Source organism: Limanda limanda, chromosome 7, assembly GCF_963576545.1.
Source record: "Limanda limanda chromosome 7, fLimLim1.1, whole genome shotgun sequence".
Lineage (NCBI taxonomy): Eukaryota > Metazoa > Chordata > Actinopteri > Pleuronectiformes > Pleuronectidae > Limanda > Limanda limanda.
The window spans coordinates 20,166,345-20,184,397 of record NC_083642.1 but is presented as its reverse complement, the minus strand read 5'-3'; the positions used below and the strand labels follow the sequence as shown (position 1 = coordinate 20,184,397).

General features: G+C 40.2%; 1 protein-coding gene across 1 annotated transcript in view; it reads right to left on the bottom strand.

The window, feature by feature from the left end:
* Positions 1-18,053, bottom strand: part of celsr3 (cadherin, EGF LAG seven-pass G-type receptor 3) — a 95,908-nt gene that overhangs the window by 52,150 nt on the left and 25,705 nt on the right. The window contains exons 3-4 of the mRNA XM_061075260.1: positions 16,392-16,680; positions 2,668-2,890 (exon numbers count right to left, since the gene is read on the bottom strand). Coding sequence (XP_060931243.1) covers positions 2,668-2,890; positions 16,392-16,680 — 512 coding nt within the window. The remainder of the gene's footprint in view (positions 1-2,667; positions 2,891-16,391; positions 16,681-18,053) is intronic.

Genomic DNA, 18,053 nt, shown 5'->3' with positions numbered 1-18,053 from the left:
CTCTCCCAACATGGAGCCCTAGAGCAAGACAGGACCTAATCTTTTGTGGAGCCAGTCGACTAAATGTGTCTGAACAAGTGGAGCAGTGCAGTCCTGTAAAATACTGTTCAGTATCTGCTCAGCTACATCCCTGTCCTCCCCAAGGACAACTGGATTATAGATGTTGAAAGAAAAGAGAACTTTATTTATTTTGTCGACCAAATATTCAAACCACTTTTGGGAATTTGAATAATCAGCTACCACCGCTGGCTTGCAATGCAACATTTGCCAAAAATAGTTTCAGTTTATATTCTATCTCTTAATCTTTTCTTTATGCATCCTGATTAAGCTCCTGCTTTTCTCATGACAGCAAGCGCTGTGCTGAGACAAAGTGCTTTTCATTAACTAACAGATACCTGTGTGTAAACTCTCCCTTCTTACTTATAAGATTATATTCTTACACGTGAATAGAATTTACCAGAAACCACCCCTAATGTAGATAGAGGCCCCGTTCAGACTTGGTTTCAGTTTTGTTCGAGATGTTCTTGGTCTGACTGCAGCTGACTTCATCTGCCTATGTGAACTACAGGCGGCTGCAGGGGTGGAGCTGTCAAATTGGACCCTTTCTACTCCTCATAGAATCAGTGAGCCGAGAACAACGGCCGTTCTGCGGCCTTGCCTTCGCTGTTTTTCGTTGGAGATAAAAGGATGCCCTGGGAATCAGGAAGAATGCAATGAACAACGAAGGTGACTAAGAACTTTCTTTTAGCTGAAAATTAACTATAGTTTATAGTGACCATGTGTAAATGCACAGACTAACTGTCACCCGACAGGGGCTTGGCATCTTGAGTGACAGCATAACAAACATGAGTCAACACTTTCTATGCGCACTATTCACGTGATCGCCAGTGACTGCTTGATCTCTTGTCTCCAACTTAACCTGCTAGGGAGCAGGTTGGCTGTTCAGCACAAGTTACCATGGTGATTTACCCTCATAAGGAGTGAATGAACTTAACCTGAAGTTAACCCGTTATCCCGTTAAGTGCAAAATCCATTGTAACATGTGTGCCAGGCCACCTCAAAATAGAGATCAGAGCTCAGGATACATTGAAGATGCATGTGGGTGTGTTCAGACATGAACTTAGCGCTGACCTTGCTCTGAAAGTACCGCATTGATGTGATCTTCTGTCTCCACTGCACAGTGAATAAAACTCCTCTGAACTAGCCACAGAATTTGACCTGAAGGTATTTGTATTCCTGTACCTTTAGGTTCCTTAACATTGCACAGAAACTCAGTCAGTTAGAATAACTTAACCACAGTGTCTCATGGCAACCACTACAAGGTGGCCACATAAGCCGAGCAACAGCCCCATGGGCAACATCACCCTGGCAACCATCATTAAATAACGTCACCCATGGCAACCATCCCATAGCTCTGCCTGACCACTCTTAAGAACCACTTCAGATCTCCCTTAGACGACCACTCGGTATGTCAAGGGGCAAAGAACATGATCACTGACCTCTGCAGGAACATGTGTATCACATTCATCTCCATGTACAAAATCTAAAGCTCCTTTCCCACTGGTCAAAAAAACGAATAACATGTGGCTTTTGTTTGCAATGGGAATGGATACAATCGACAGTCGACAGGTTTATATCAGCTCCAGCTCCAGTCAGAAGGGCTGAAAGCATGACACCAGGGTGAACACACTAATGAGTAAGACAGCGAGGTGAGCGAGCGCCTCAGTGCATTTGATGCATTTGAGACGTCCAATATGACGCCTGATGGGGGGGAAAACAGAAGCAAACTCCTCTATGGGAAATGGGATACGAGGCAATCACCTTTTTAGCAGATTAACCCATATTTAAAAAATCCCACATTTACCCAATAAATGTTGGTATAAAAGAGGACTCATCTAAAACAAAAAAATACTCTTTGAGACTGTTGTGCACCAAGTAATGATAAAAGGACCAAATGCAAAATAAAATCCATGCAAATCTGCTTTCAGTCACATATCTTTGCATGTAGTTCACATTTACATTTTAGGTAAAACAAATAGTATTTTCAGTTTGAATCTTCTGAATAGGTTAAAAGCAGATGTCTGATACCAAAACTGGTTTTAAATATATATTTTTTTCTAAATCAACTATTTCAGTGAAGATTTTTTAACATAAAGCTGCATTATATGTTTCATCTGAACTTACATTAATGCACTAACTAACCACAATAACATCAGTAATGTGATAACTTTTCTGTACACCTAAGTCAAATAGCAGAAATAACAAGGGTTCTGACCCTGTCAAAGAGAGAGCATGAGGTCACCAGAAATCGAATACTCGCTTCAGAGACTTTGTTGAAACAGGAGAGTACAAGCGTGATGAGATAAAAGAGGAGAGGAAAGAGCGAGAGCAGAGGAGACGTTAGAGAAACCAGTAAATTGGCAGATGAGGGAAGAGTGAGAGGAGAAACCAAGAATAATAAGATCAATCTCTGAGCCGGAGATGACATAAATTGATTAAAGAGGACTGAGAATCAAACAGGAGTGGTTATGGATTTCTGTCTATTTGTAGAGGGACAGGAACTCCAAGACAGGCGGGAGGGAGGGGTTATTGCAAAACTCAAAACCACAATATGAAGTTTCAAATAGAGAAACTTAGGAAGGAAATAACATTTTAAAATCTACTCACGTTAAAGAGAGGGAGAGGTGAAACCTCTGCCGGAGGCCCCTGAACATGACGAAGGATTTGGGTGGGAAGGATCGGGCAGTGACGGTGCAGTATGGACGCTCGTAGCCTCCTGCAGGGCACTCACAGCGGAAGCCTCCGCCTGAAAGCTCCCGACACGTTCCTCCATTACGACACACGCCTGGCACACATTTGCCCTGTCTCCGGTCAAACTCACATCGGTCACCTGGGGGTTTAGAGAAAGAAAGAAATGAGCATCAATAAGAACAGCAACAAAACTGAAAAGTCAAAAAGCTAATTTCAAAATAATCAGTGACATTGGAAACCCACATTAGAAATCAAGCCAGGTAACTGCTTGGAATTAGTTAGTGTTACGTGTCAAAAGACCCTCAATAAAGGAGCTGCAAGTTTATTCTTTCTCCACATTTAAATAATGGTCAAAACATACATGGCTATGGGTTTTTTTTTCTGAATCATTCAAATCTGAATCAGTGACCACATCTGATGATTTAACCACATATATCCAGTATTCATTTGAAAATATTATTATTATAATATTATACTATTATTTTAGTTTAAACATAACATTTAACATAAATAACTGCTGTATAAAGAAAAAGAAAACGCAACCAAATATGTAGAACTTGAGAACAACCATGCTATTTTTGTGTAGATCTTTTCTGCATTGTTTACTGTGTAAAATTGTGTATAATCTGTACATATCGGAAAGCAGATATTGATATGTCTGTGAAAAGCTCATATTGGCAAATTTTTCTCAACCAACCAATGCATCAGTGAAGCTCTACTTAGTTTGAAAAGTTATTTGCGCCTTCAGGAAAGCAGTCAGCTAATCAGCGTCACTGAGCTACCACCACGCTCAGGAAAGCTTGTGTTGTGTCTGTCACTCAGGAGCATTCTGGAGGTGTTAAACAAGGCTACTTCAGAACGCTGCTGGTTTCCTTCCCTATCAGGCAGTGAGCTGCATTCACCAGATGCTTCAGATGTAAATGAGTCTGTGATTAGACAATGGAGGCAGCAGGGTGCTGAGCCCTGTCAAGCAGGAGTAAGAGCTCCTGTTATAGAGGACCAACCTTTACCTTTCGACTTGACAGTGAAAATATACTCAGGGTACAGTATATGGAATCATATTGTTTTCCTGCTGAAAAACAACACAAATAAATCTGCAGACGAGAATAAATAGATTTAGCTGCCAGTCAAACAAGCGCCAGTCTGTAGTGTCTCATGAGGCAAAAACACCCACGCAACACACACACACACATACACACACACACACACACGAGAAAGATATGTAGAGGTGCACAATCACTCTGAACTTTCCTTAAGCATATTTGGACACACACATTGTCCGATATTTAGCAGCTGCACAAAAAATTACCCACACCCTGAGCTCTCCATGTAACGAGAGCAGACAGGGTTCGAAACTAGCCTCAAGACAAATGGCTCCTTATGGACCCACTTCAGAACCTGCTGACGGCTCCAAACACACACACACACACACACACAAACACACACAGAGAAATGAGAGAGAGAGAGAGAGAGAGAGAGAGAGAGAGAGAGAACAACTAAACACACAGCAAAACATCATACAACATAATACAGAAATGAAAAAAAGAATTCTCAAACAAAGACATGAACACACATTCTAAAGAGATGTATTTTTTTATTCCCTTCTCATCCCCTCTCCTTTTGCCTCTCTCATACACGCATTAGCATAATGCAGTCCCTAGACCCTTACCCTAACCAATAAATGCCTAACCCTAAGCCTTACCATTAACCTAACCTTAACCTAATTGTAACCCAAACCGTAAAGCCAAGTCTTAACCCCCAAACAGTCCATTAAAGGACGGGGTCACAATATGAGGACTGGCCAAAATGTCCTCACTTTCCTCAAATGTCCTCACTTTCCTCAAATGCCCTCACTCCGTAGGTTGTAGACTCAAACTGGTCCTCACTAAGATGGCTGTACAAGAGCACACACACACACACACACACACACACATGGATCATTGCCCCTGCCCTCGAGGCTGTTGGGTTTTAGCGTGTAGCTGTCTCTGTTCGCACTTTGTTTGTGCTGCTTTTAGATGCCAGAGTACCCACTGGCAGAGTCCTCACATCTTGACAGCCACAGACACACACACACAAACACAAACACAAACATACACACGCACACACTGCAGTTGTAAGTCAATAGAAGCCTTCACCTTTCCTCATGATTGTTTGGATACTGATATTGTTTGACACAAAGAAGACATGGACACACACAAACACACCTGAGGGCAAGTCATGACCACACACACAAATGCACGATTCATACACAGAGACACACCCCGAGGGAAAAGCTGCAAAAGCACATACAGGCATGTTTGATACACACTCTCATATCACACAACTAAGGTTGCAGCTAACAATTATTTTTTATTGATTATTAAATGTATTGTTTATTCAATTAGTCGATTATACATACAGTTTATTAATTATTTCCCCTAAGCCTCTGTCTGAGACACAAAAAGACGAAGGAAAATCAATGACATGTTTTGAAATCAAACAGAGGTCTATTAATGAAGCAATCTTTTCACAGTTTCACTCATTCATTCAATTATTTCATCCGTTAATTAAACTCATCCATCTATGAATAACCTCATCTAGTCCTGATTAATAACTCCCTTCCTTTGTCACTCAACTGGTTCATTTGTCCATCCTCGTCTTCATCACTCAGTTTTCCCACACCACCTCTCGCCTCATGAAAACAGCAGCTGATATCTGCCAGGTTGGGCTGACACACAACCTCTCTCACACCACCGATTCACCCCCAGGACACGGGCAGACACACAGTCACCCACTCAGCTCGATTACTGATGCCAAAGGACATTCAAATGATCACATCTGTGTGTCCTTGTTTAGCTTTTACTCATCCTCCCACCCCTCTCACATTAATCATATAGTTCTGTGTATTTGCACACAACAGGGAACCAATAAAATAAGGACACACACACAATCACACACTTCCTTTATCTGTTGCACCCATTCATCAGTGCAGACCCTCTCATTAATATTAAAATAAATAAATAGAGATTAATTCTCATGAATTATGCACATGGTGAGACTTAAACACACGAACCTACAAACACACACCCTGGTTTATTATGCACACCCAGTTGAGACAGATTGACAGACCGATAAACAAAAGAAACACAGCTATATGCACATATAGCAAAAATAAAACGTATAAAAAAACACACATACACACACACGCACACTAATTAGAGGAAGTGGAAGAGAGCAAACACGATGTCAGACTGACTCAACGATGGTCTTTTAATAGTTGTCTTTTCCCAGAAGGTCTGAAGGCGTACGTTTCACAGAGGCACTGGCGCCAATCAGCATTGATAGGAATAGGATGTGCTCGCCTGCACACAAACCCACACTCAAACAGAGTGAGAGAGGGTGCAATTCCTCCTTTTACTCAATGTTCTCTCACAGGAACACAATGGACTCAAGTGAACGAACTGTGCTTCATAGTAAGACACACACACACACACATACACACACATGGTTGTAAAAAAACTTATTATGTGAACGAAGCATCCCATAAACAATTGGCAACCAACATCTCCCAACCACCTTTCGCCTTGGATTTAACCCTGTTGCTTATATGGTGGTGCAATATATTGTCGTCTGTGTCATATAGTATGTGTGTAAGTGTTCACATAGTGAATTGTATAGCACCCAAACATATCGTAGTATTGTAACATTAGTGTGGGAAACATGGTTTAGTGCTTCGTTCCTGACAGACTCAACACGCAGCTGGTCTTCACTAACACTTCTCTCTCTTACAGAATATTATAATAGTCTGGTGTGAGTTTCATCTCTGTTAAAGCAGTTTTCACTGTCGTATTGGTGCTTTTAATATGGTAGGAAATCTAATATTTTACCACCAAAGCATCTTCACAGACGTGTCCTTTTATATAATCATGACTCAAATCACACTATGATAAACCACATAAACTTTGGAACAACTTCAAGTTATGTGCGAAATGTTTTTTTCTGCTTGCTCATTGCCTTGTTTTAATGCAAAGTACTTTCACTCTGCACCTTCATTTTTCTTCCTGTCCTCCCTCTTGCTTCCTTCCTTGCTTTCCTCTCCTCCCTCCACCTTACATCTCCATATATATAAAAAACATGCTTTGTTGTCTCTTCTTCCTCCCTTCATCTCTTTCCATGTCTTGCCATTTGTTTTTTCTCTTCTTCCCCTCTTCCCCTCTTCTTCCTCTCGGCCTGGGTTAATGCATTCACACCACCCCTTCATTCACGCGGATGTTTTATTCATCAAAGCCAGTATTCTTCAACCACCCCCCCAGCATCTTAGTTTGCTCCGCCCTAACTCCCACCCCATCACCCCAACACATGGTTCATCCCTAGAGGCCAATACACGCCCAGTTGCTTTCCTCTCCTCCTTCCTCTTGTCTTGCATCTGTAGGTCTCGCTCTCGCTCAGTTTCTCTGGTGCGTTTTTTTTCTTTTTCTGGTACAGCCCCGCAAGACGTGGGTTCCTTCAGGGGATCGTCTGATTTTTAGTTCTGGGACATATAATTTGTCTTTAATTGAGGACGGCAAAAGTACAGAGTTTCTTAGGAAACAGGTGATGCATTGTACCATTTCAATTTTTTTTTAAAAGTAGGTTAAAAGATAATTTGGGTTATTTAAATGTGAAGCTAGAGCCACTGTGGTTGAACGAAGCAAAGTGTAACACATACAGAATGTACAAAACGTAAATGAGAGACATGTATCATTTGTCCTAACCCAGCCCACAGTGTTTGACAAAATAAAAAACATTTGATGAGAATATTTAAATACAAAAAGGCAGTAAAGCATGTTAGATGGTGCATTAACGCCATGGTTGTACTTCTTTCAAAGATCAGTTAAGTTACATTGTTTATCTTTTCAGATTCTTAACTCCCAGCTGTTGTTCCAATTACTTAAATTTCAAAAGCCATACATAAATGTTCGCTCACTTCCTGTACCATTTTCAAAATAAAAGCTCTCCACCGTTTCTATAGCCTGAATCCATTCATTTTTTTGGCACATTGATCTGTTGACAAAAGCCTCTCTTGATTATTATTTTTATGAAAGGTAAAAAAAAGTGTTCTGCAACCTCAATAGTTAACGTTTTCCTGTGCCGTCAAAATCCCACTTCAGATGTTTTAAACCCTTCACTTATCTTGGCCAACACGGACACTAGACACACTTCCACTAGCATTTGCTAAAGTTTAAGGATTGGTGCTACCAGATATTACTCATAATTGATGATGTACTATGTACATTTTCCTGAAACTATCCAAGGGGCTAGATTTGTAAGAATGCAAATGTCAGAGTCAGTTGCTCTGTAAATGTTCCAGAACATTTCCTGCCAGTCCTGTAGAATAATGTCCAGAAAAGCTGATAACACAAGCAAATTGCAAAACTGAAAATCACAAAAGGAACACAAATATCTCAGGTGCCATACATAAGTGAAACTGATGAAGATGTCAACATGGAAAGGCAACAAGATTCAAGAGCATTTGATGACAAGGGCCAACACCAGGATCAAAACACAGGATTTCCGCAGCTGAATTATTACATCGTGTCCGGCCTCCTGCACGTTCTATCCTGACACCACCCCTTGTTTTAATGTTGTGGACATGTTCCTGTTGGGAACGTGTCTGACTTGGACAATCTCCTGCTCAATTCACATGCGAACGTCTGAAAATGTCCAGATGAAATTTTTACAGACATTTTCCAGAGTTCATGTCTGACAATGACTGCACTGTGGCCAAAGTACCACAAGAACATCTCATCCAAAGTCATTTAATTCTTCACATTACACGTACAACTCACTTAAACAATGCAGACGGGCCTGAGGTAGTGTTTTTCTTCACCCTGCTCTTTTTTCTTCCTGCCATGTTCACCGATTTGTCTCCACAAAACTAATTTTGTCTGCTCTTTCCTTCCTTTCAAACTGTAAAATGCATTTATCCCACTCAACTCAGCAAATCAGATTGCCTGCAGTGTATTTTTCATATATCGTGCACATTTACAAATGATGTCTAGTATCTATCTACGTTTCTTTTTCCTACATTGTCTTTGCTCGATCCTTGCTCGTTTCAAACCACATCCCCATAGTCATTCATTCTCTTTGTGTGTGCTGCACACTTGCTGTTACACACATAGACACACACACATACTGCCAACAACAATTTATTAATTTCCCCAAGGTAATTCATTGTACCTTTGCTTTACCATTTTATACTGTTGTATCTCTCCCTGCTTCACTCTCCAACCAGCTCGTTTTTGTCTTTTTTATCTTATCTATTGCATCCTCTCTCAGTTTCTCCCAGTCCTCTCATCCACTATTTTAACTCACATTTCTCTCATCCCCCACTTTCGGTCTATCTTTTCTCTTGCCTGATATATCTACACATCACAGACAGAATAAGAAAGTCCTTTTGCGTCTGTCACACAAACATTAATCCATCGGAGAATATGTAGCTCCAGATATCAATTTTCTTGGCTTCATGTGGGACTTGTAAGTTGTAAGAACATAATTAGCTCAGATTATCTTAATAATTAGCTTATATTTCATGGCTCAACTCTGCCAGTGGGCATATGCTGTGTTTAGTAGGCTGAAAATTACGTTCTGCTTTATCAAAGACTACTGGGTGTTCCACTGGGAGACTAATCCACGGATTTGCAGGTTTTGTGTGGTCAGATTTCAGTGGTGTCATAAAGTTAAAGTGTTATACTCAGTACCTTCACATCTCATGGCAAAATCCCTTGTGGAGCCATGAATGTTTTGATATTCCCTGTTGGACAAGTTCACGTTTCTGGACCTTTCTGTTCCAACATTCACCAAGTCTGGAGCCTAAATTATCTGGTATGTAGAACAGTGAGTAAATCAATAGGAGAGGGTAGTGGCCATTCATTCTATGGGCAACATTACAAGCAGTATTAGTTTGACTCAACCCAGTTCAGCTTCGTCATTAGAGAAGGTTTTAGAGTGAAGAACCAGAAGGAGAGTTCAAACCATTCTTGAATCTTGAGTCTGATGGTGATCCCCTGTTGATCAGCCGTCTACTTAACTGATAAATATTTGTAACTCTGCGACTAGGAGCCAAACTAGCCTCATGCATGAGTGATAGCCCCTGAGTGAAATGTCCCTGATATTTTGTATATTCAGTCCAACAATTCTGAAGAAATTAAACTGCTTTCAGAAATTCACTGAAGTCCCAACATTTTTCTGAAATAGTCCATAAGGGCTGGTTATGAGAAGGCAACCTTTCCTGGCATCTTCCTTATAAGATATCCAGAACATGTTGGAGTGAGCCCATGTGAGAATATTTGTCTGGAATATTCACAGCGAACAAGTGTGAGGTGCTGTGCATATAGAGGATGTCGATGAAGATTTCAATTTGGAAACCAGGTTTGAGAGATTTTGGCTGACACCAGGGTCGATGTGCTGTAAACACACACATATCATTTCTCAGCTTTTAGTAATGTCCTGCGTCCTGCATACTCTACTCAGACGCCACCCCTTGTCTGAATGTTCCTGACATTTTGATGGAGTTCCTCAAGATAGCTTAAATGTTTTAGTACCAGAACATCTACACATTTATATTTATCTATACATCCTCTTCACATTCCTTTTCTTTCATTGCCCTCAGGTTTTCTGTATTGATCCTTTTCTTTTATTCATGTCGCCTCTATTCCTCTTCTATACTTTCCACTTTATCTTACCACACATAATCTATTGGCCTCATCCTCTGTGTTCCTCACTCTTTCATCTCATCCCCCACACTAATTCACTCCTCACTTTGCCCTCTCTGTCTTCCTTAACCTAACTAATTCAGTCTCAGAGTCTAGACTTCAAACTCACATCAACCGGCTAAATAACTTCCCCCTCTCTTTCTCAGTTCCACTCTGCTCATTCTGTTCCTTTCTATGTCTAACTTTCAAGCCCAATGCCTCTTGAAAAGACTGAAGCTGAAATAATAGATAGCATGATTCTTCATATAATCTAAGCTATCTCAAGCTAATTTGTGGCGTGTAATCTGTTTACCCTCACTATCAACTGGATTTCATTTCTCAGAGTAACACATATATCTGCCTGATTAATCCGAAACTAATCTCACCTCTCTCTGCCTACCGCATTTCTTCTCTGTCTCTTTCCCCGACTCTCTTCCTCGATCGCAGCTTTCCTCAGTGTAAAATACTGATAGCTTCCTCTCACCAATTTTATCTTCTCACAAACTAAATTAGTCTGCATCCATCGCCTCTCTCTCTGTCTCTCATCTCCTCTTTCCATCTCTCAGCTCCAGAGCATCCATGGTATTATGTCTGCTATGATCTGAATAATGTGCGTCTCCATCATTTTATTTCCCTTTAGTTTGTGAGGAACGATTACATATCCTCTCTTTCTGTCTTCTGTTCTCTCCATCTTTCAGGTCTATTCTCTCCCTTGGGAACTTCTCTTTATACGTGTGCAGACTTTTTTCTTATTTTCAGGTTTAATGACTGTTGCACATTCCCATCAGCGCTGCCAGCTTAGCATGTTTTTAGAGAAGTGAGCCCTGGAGGTTAGAAATATTTAAATTTTTATGCAAAAAAAAGAGTGCCCAGCTTCAGCTGAGTTTAGCAACGTACCAGCAGGAGGTGGGATTACAATTTCCCTCCTAGATTTGATTAAGTCTATGAGGCTCCCTGGAAATAAACTTGTTTTAGACGCTAATTATCCCATATTTAATAGGAGAGTTTTCTCACTAGTCGTAAAATGATACCTAAATGATTCGCAAAGTCTAATTAAAGTATAATTTAAGAGCACAGGTTCACGATGTCAAGAATTATATGAGATAAACAAAGAAGAGCATTGATAGAAAAAAACAGCAGCCTAAATTAGCCTGGTGGCTTGACAGACACTTGAGAATTCTTATGAATGCTCAACAGGAGGCTGTCAGGTTCCTGGGATATATTGCAATTATTTTGAATATCAACAGCACATCAACACAGAAGCAAAAGATGTGGTGATGAAACGTTCAAGGTTGGGCATGGATCTTGCTTTTCAAACTGTTTATTTGACTATTTTTGTATTTCAGAAATATGGAGAAAGCTCAACATATATACATAAATGTGAATAATTAGTTTTTGCCTATTTCCTTTGCCACAGCACCAAACAGCTTTCTACTTATCTGGAACTTAAGTTTAAACTTTACCAGTGTTGAAAAGCCTTTAATGAGTCATATTCACAGAGGACATGTTTGACATGTCACAATAGAAAAGTGTAAATAATATAATTAAAATCATGACTGAATTTTATTTAACAGCCTTAGGTTCAGGGTGGTGATACTGAGCTTGAATAAAGCAGAGCGAGAGTAAATCTTTCTCAAAGTGAGCCTCAAGAATTACATTCATACATTTACTGATTTGAGAACTTCAAAGTCCTGTAACGCAATCAAACAAAAACTTTACTGTTTTTCATGCCAGGGTTAGTTTTCACTTCACTCTAGTTTTATTTCTACCTCGGGCTAACGCTGGGTACTGGGTGCTGAACGGTACATGACCCCTGTGTTTCACATTCATTTACTTGGCGCGATTTCTCTGGGGTTGGCACCATAAAAGGTAGAATTAACATCCCTCCACAGCAGGGTTTATTTTCTCATGGGTAAAAAGCCGTGGCAACTCTCTATCCCAGTGTGAAGCCTTACTTATCCCAGGGTTAAATGGGTGGTTCAGGGAAGGGTTAGCCTGAGGTTACATGTATTGTGAAAGCCTTTGTGCAGCTTTGCCTCAGCGGTGGAGGAGGTGAAGACGTTCAGTATTTCTTATACAGAGAGTCCAGTTTTACCTGGTTGGTTAGTTATACTGGCTGACTCAATAACATAAAATGTCTTCATTGTGTATACGTTGATCGTCACTCTTATCTAGATTTTACTTGCATATATATTACGATTTTACATGAATTGTCAATTTATTTGTTTCGTTGTACCTTATTTTACCATTGAAAACTTTAATTAAATTTTTGTGCTTTTATTAGTGTCATCTCAATTCGTTGTTCTGTCTTTTGAAAAGTGCACTACACTTTAGACATGGCGCTTCCTTAATAAAAAATGTTCAACACTTACCAAATCAATAAATGATAACTGGCCTTATCTTAACTCTTACTCAGGGTGGACTCGATACTCCTTTCATTCACAATTCATGGTTTAAACCTATGTGACTATTTTTACATTAAAAACTGCACATGTTTGCCCTAAAGAAATAGCAAACCAGTCACTCACAAATCACACTTGACCCAGGTCTTTTGGAAGCTACTTAAAAATACTTCTCATTTGGGTCAAACTGAAAGTTTCTACTCTCTAGCAAAAACCCCCAGCTTAACTCCTTCCTGTAATAGAAATCCATCGAGGTTCAGGGAAAAGCAATTCAAAGCCACAGAGAGCGCATGAGGGGACTGATACATGCAGGTTAGATGGAAAAGTAAAAAAATGGATGAGGGAGAGCCAGCGTAGTTTGGGGATGTCTGGAGATTTTTGTGTGATGCAGAATCAATTCGTCCCTGTTTATTCGTTCTCTCCTCCTCTTCCTCCGGCTAGCCCCGAGCATTGACAAGACACCGCAACACCCAACGCCTACGCAGGAAACGCACAACAGCCACTACCCAAAACCCATCTGATTTCCCTCGCTCTACCCTTACCTCTCAACTCCCCCCCCCGCCCCCTCTCTCATTCCATTTGCTCCTGGATATCTCTCACCCCATTTTCTCCCTGCAGCCTCCTTCCATGTTATTTGCTTTGAATTCATCCGTCACACCCTCATATTGCTGTCCTACCCATCTCTAATAATTCATCTCTCATGTTCTCATGTTTTCTCCCTCCGCCCTTTCACTTTTTTCTGTCCCTCCCATCTCACTCTTCTCCTTTGTTTCTCCTACTATCAATTATCCACTTTTCATCTCTCTGATCCTTCCTGTCTCCCACCTTGAGGCCTCTACGCACGATGACAGGGATCTTACAGGTTCATTGCATGTCACACTGTGCGAGACAAGGCCGATAAACTCTTTGTCACAATTATGTCAGACTCTTTGATGTCTATATTTTGAGGTTTGTCTGATCAGGTGTAGCGTTATGACACAGAGACAAATCACTTGTCATCCAAACTTAAGCCATTTATCACGGGCACAGGTGTTCTTTCTGCTCCTTAACCTGAAACAATGGATTCTACAATGTTGCAGTAGACTGAGTCATTCCATGATACAGTCTGATTGGTTGGTTTGTTGATCTGGGTTTCAGCATTGTGAGAATTTGGTCTTAAATTCCGAACACTGTCTGGGTTTTGTCAGCAGAAGTCCAAATCAGCAATTGGTGGCCATGTCACAAAGAGCAATCCAAGACTGATGACCAAAGACTTGTCTGCAACCGTCTCTCAATTATCTATTTTTTACTCGTCTCACCCAAAATCGAAGAGTATCTGGGTCTATCGTCAATCTATTTCTCCTTTCTCATTATTTTATTTCCCAGTCCCATTTTCCGTCTCTACCTCCCTCCATCCATCATTCACTTTCCTTTCGTCGTACTCTATTCTCTTTCTCTCTCTCCGACTCACAATTTGTCTCTTTTTTACTCAGTTTCTCCTTTGCTTATTTTCTGTTTCCCTCTCTTTATCCCTCTCTCTGTCTCTCACAGTGGGAGTTTGAAAAACACTCTGTCTCTCTCTTGAAAGAAAACTGCTACGTCCCTCTCCCAGCTCTGTTTTTGATGTGAAATAAAAGGCAACATCAGATACCCCCCTGACGCATTCACACACAGACACACACACACTTACATTCATAGCATTTCTCCTCTCCTGGCTCACAGACTGAAGCAGTACAGCAGAATGAAAGGGCAGGAGAGAGAGGGAGTCTGAAATGAGTCTGGTGTATTGGGAAAGGAAGGAGGAATTTTTTTGTGTGTGTGAGCGTGTATGTGTGTGAGCGTGCATGTGCAGCATGTGTGTGAGAGTGTGTGAGTGGGAATCAAATTAGTTTGGTGAGAGTTAAAAAGAGTGGGGGGGTTCATGGTGTCAGTGAGTAAAAGATTAAATATCAGGTGCTGCAGAGGACAAAGCTCTCCCTGGAGGCAGAGTGTGTTTTTCATGTTGTTCAGTTCGACACAATAAAAGAGTAAAAAACAAACTGATCAAAACGGAAGTCAGCAACAACAGAGTAGCGCAGTCAGCGTCAGTTTACCTGGATACAGATAAAGACCACACCAACACACAACAAAGACCCACAAAGCCATAACACTACACTCAATGCTTTCCACAGAATCACTGGAATTGTAGAATATAATGCAATATCCATTGGGTTTGTGTAAGACACTCATTATCACATCCAGGATCTGTCTGTTTCCTTCAGTATAAAAATACGACAGCATTCAAATATAGAAGAAGAAGATTTCATATGAGATATAGACATAATGATTAAAGAAAAATCTGATTGAAGCTCCTAAGCATACCTGACAAAATTTCACATCAAAATTATAGATGATTTATGATAAATTCAACCCATTTTAAGCAGGTTAAAACGTTCAACAAGGCCCAGTAAAAATGGTGTTTAAATGTAGGCCACATTGATTAACTTGGTTTTTCATGAGCTGACATTTTAAACTGCGTAATAACTCTGAAGTGTGTTTTAGTATTTAACAAAGACGAATGTGTTCCTGATGAAGGACATGTTATTGGGCGAGTGCTCACCTCCTGATTTGACTTTTAATTAAGGCTCATTGAACCAAGTGCAATGGAAAGGTCAACAACTTAAACCTGTGACATGTGGAAAGCTCCTGCAAGACAAATGTGTATGAATGTATGCTAAACTGAGTGAAACATCAATACCAGATAGACCTGAGTGATTACTATCAATCTAAGTATTTGTTCACGTTGTAATTGAATAGTAACTAGTTTGCGATATTGCAGTATATCAAATTTTCTGTTAAAACGTGGAAAAATGCAGATGAATCACCGCTTAATAAGAGATCGATGAATCAAATCAAATCAAATCAAAGTTTATAATCAAATTCTTGGGACATGGCAGGCAGCATCTATGCAGGCAGCATCTAGACGGGCTTTACAAAAATTAAAAAAATTGACATTCCATATAACATACAACATATAACGTATAATATATTAAAATGAAGCAGCAGTTTACAGGGTGAAAGAGTGGGGTATATTAAATTAAATAATATGAATATATGTGAGGTAAGTACCTATTAAGTCTGACCTGTGATCTTGTGACCTGGCAGGCAACATCTACTTAGTACAAAAGCAGCAGTTTACCGGGTGAAGGAGTGGGGAATATTAAATAAAAAAAATTAAAATATATGAATATATATGTAGTAAGTACGTAGTAAGTGGGACCTGTGATCTTGTGACCTGGCAGGCAAGGGCTTTACAAAATAAAAATAAAATAACATACCATATAACATATAACCATCATTGTACATCATTGAATCATTGTACCTAGTATTACTTCAATGCATAATCAACATGTGTACACCACCATCACTAGCACATAAACCCACCAGTGAGTGAGCCCCCCTGTCGACCAACACATAGCCAATAACATCTGCTGAATTTGTAAGAGCTTAACACACACACACATAAACACCCCCCCACCAGAGCACACACTCCAATCCCTGCACTCACCAGAGTAGTCTTCACGGCAGATACAGGTGTAGCCTCCCTCTCTGCGGGCACACACCCCTCCGTTCAGGCAGGGGTTGGAGTAACACAGGTTGATCTCCGTCTCGCAGTAATCGCCCGTGAAGCCCACCGGGCAGCGGCAGCGTAGGCCCGCGATGGGGTGGATGGGCCGGAACAAGATGGAGGGCGAGGAGATGAATGGGGCCGAGCTGTTGAAGCGCAGCACGGAGATGCACTTCATGTAGTTCTGACACGGCTCACGCAGACACACATTGTCATCAAACGGGAGAACCTGGCGTGGAAAGAAATGGGTCACTGTGAAGAACAATACCTATTCATCTTAATTCAGATCATAAACAGAACTAGTCACTGTTCAGTTTCCTTCGGACTTTCCAAACAGCAAAACTTGCAATACACACTTTTAACAGCGGAAATTTTGATTTGCTGTAGGTGGGGAACCATGTGTTTGACATCCAAAAGTTATGTTTGCTCTTTTTTCTATGCCTGGGGGCCAGTTGGGGATGAATAAATGTTTGTTATGTAAACTGAAACAAAATTGTGAACAAAATAAAAAAATCTGATAAACAAATGTATGTAATAATATCAGACATATTTACTTAAATATTGAGTGTAAAAGTTATATTTCTGCAGAAGAAATTGCTTCTATATTTAAAATATCATTTTATTGCAGTTGAGGAAATATTACAATCTGTTTTTGTTATTATGAGACGCAAACGTGCAGCATTTAATTGTGTCACAATCTCGCAGCTTGAGGTAAATCTACCTTAGATGATTACAATTTTATGGCTGATAGAATCTAAATCTCTATCAGAAACAGAATTTTCACTTCCTGAAAACTGTTGAGCTCTACTGCATCCAGACATATTGTTTTTTGTGCTCCTAATCTGTTTTGTAAAATCAGTGACTTTCAAGAAAATGGCTTACACAGTAACTTTACTGTTCTTTGACAGAAAGAAGGTATAGATCATGTGGCTGTTGATAGATGTTCACGTACACTCAGCCTTACACAGGGTATCACAGAGCTGTGGAAAACATTATGCTGTGTTCAGGTGTGTGTGATTCCATCCGTGAGAACATATAGTTCTCATCATCATATCAGTGCACTGTTCCATAAAGCCATATGGCTGCCATCACATCTGTATTACATTATTATCAGTTCACATGCAATATGCTCAGGTAATTGTCTTGAGATGCATATGTTTGCATTTACTTTTGCTTGGCCTGTATTATCACCCAGATTTGCAGCTGCAGAATCCATGTGCGTGACAGTATGGGCACATGACCACACAGTGTTGACTTGAAAAATGTCTAAACTTTGGTCATATGTCTATAAATGGACTGTATTTATATGTATATTAGTTTTACAGTGTTATTGACTACCTAACGGTCTTTACAGTACAAGTACAGCGCTGCTACATGCAGTACTTTTCACACATTACTGGCACAGCTGGCGAACCACTGAACAAGAACAAGAACAAGAACAAGACGAACAAGAAAAACAAGAAAAACAAGAAAAACAAGAAACCCTAATTCCAAAAACTCCCAGAATAATTAAATAAAACACAAGAGCTAAAACTGGATAATAACAGCATCTAAACTTGTGCTGGGTCTGCAATCAGTAATGGCTGTGAAGCATATGGTAAA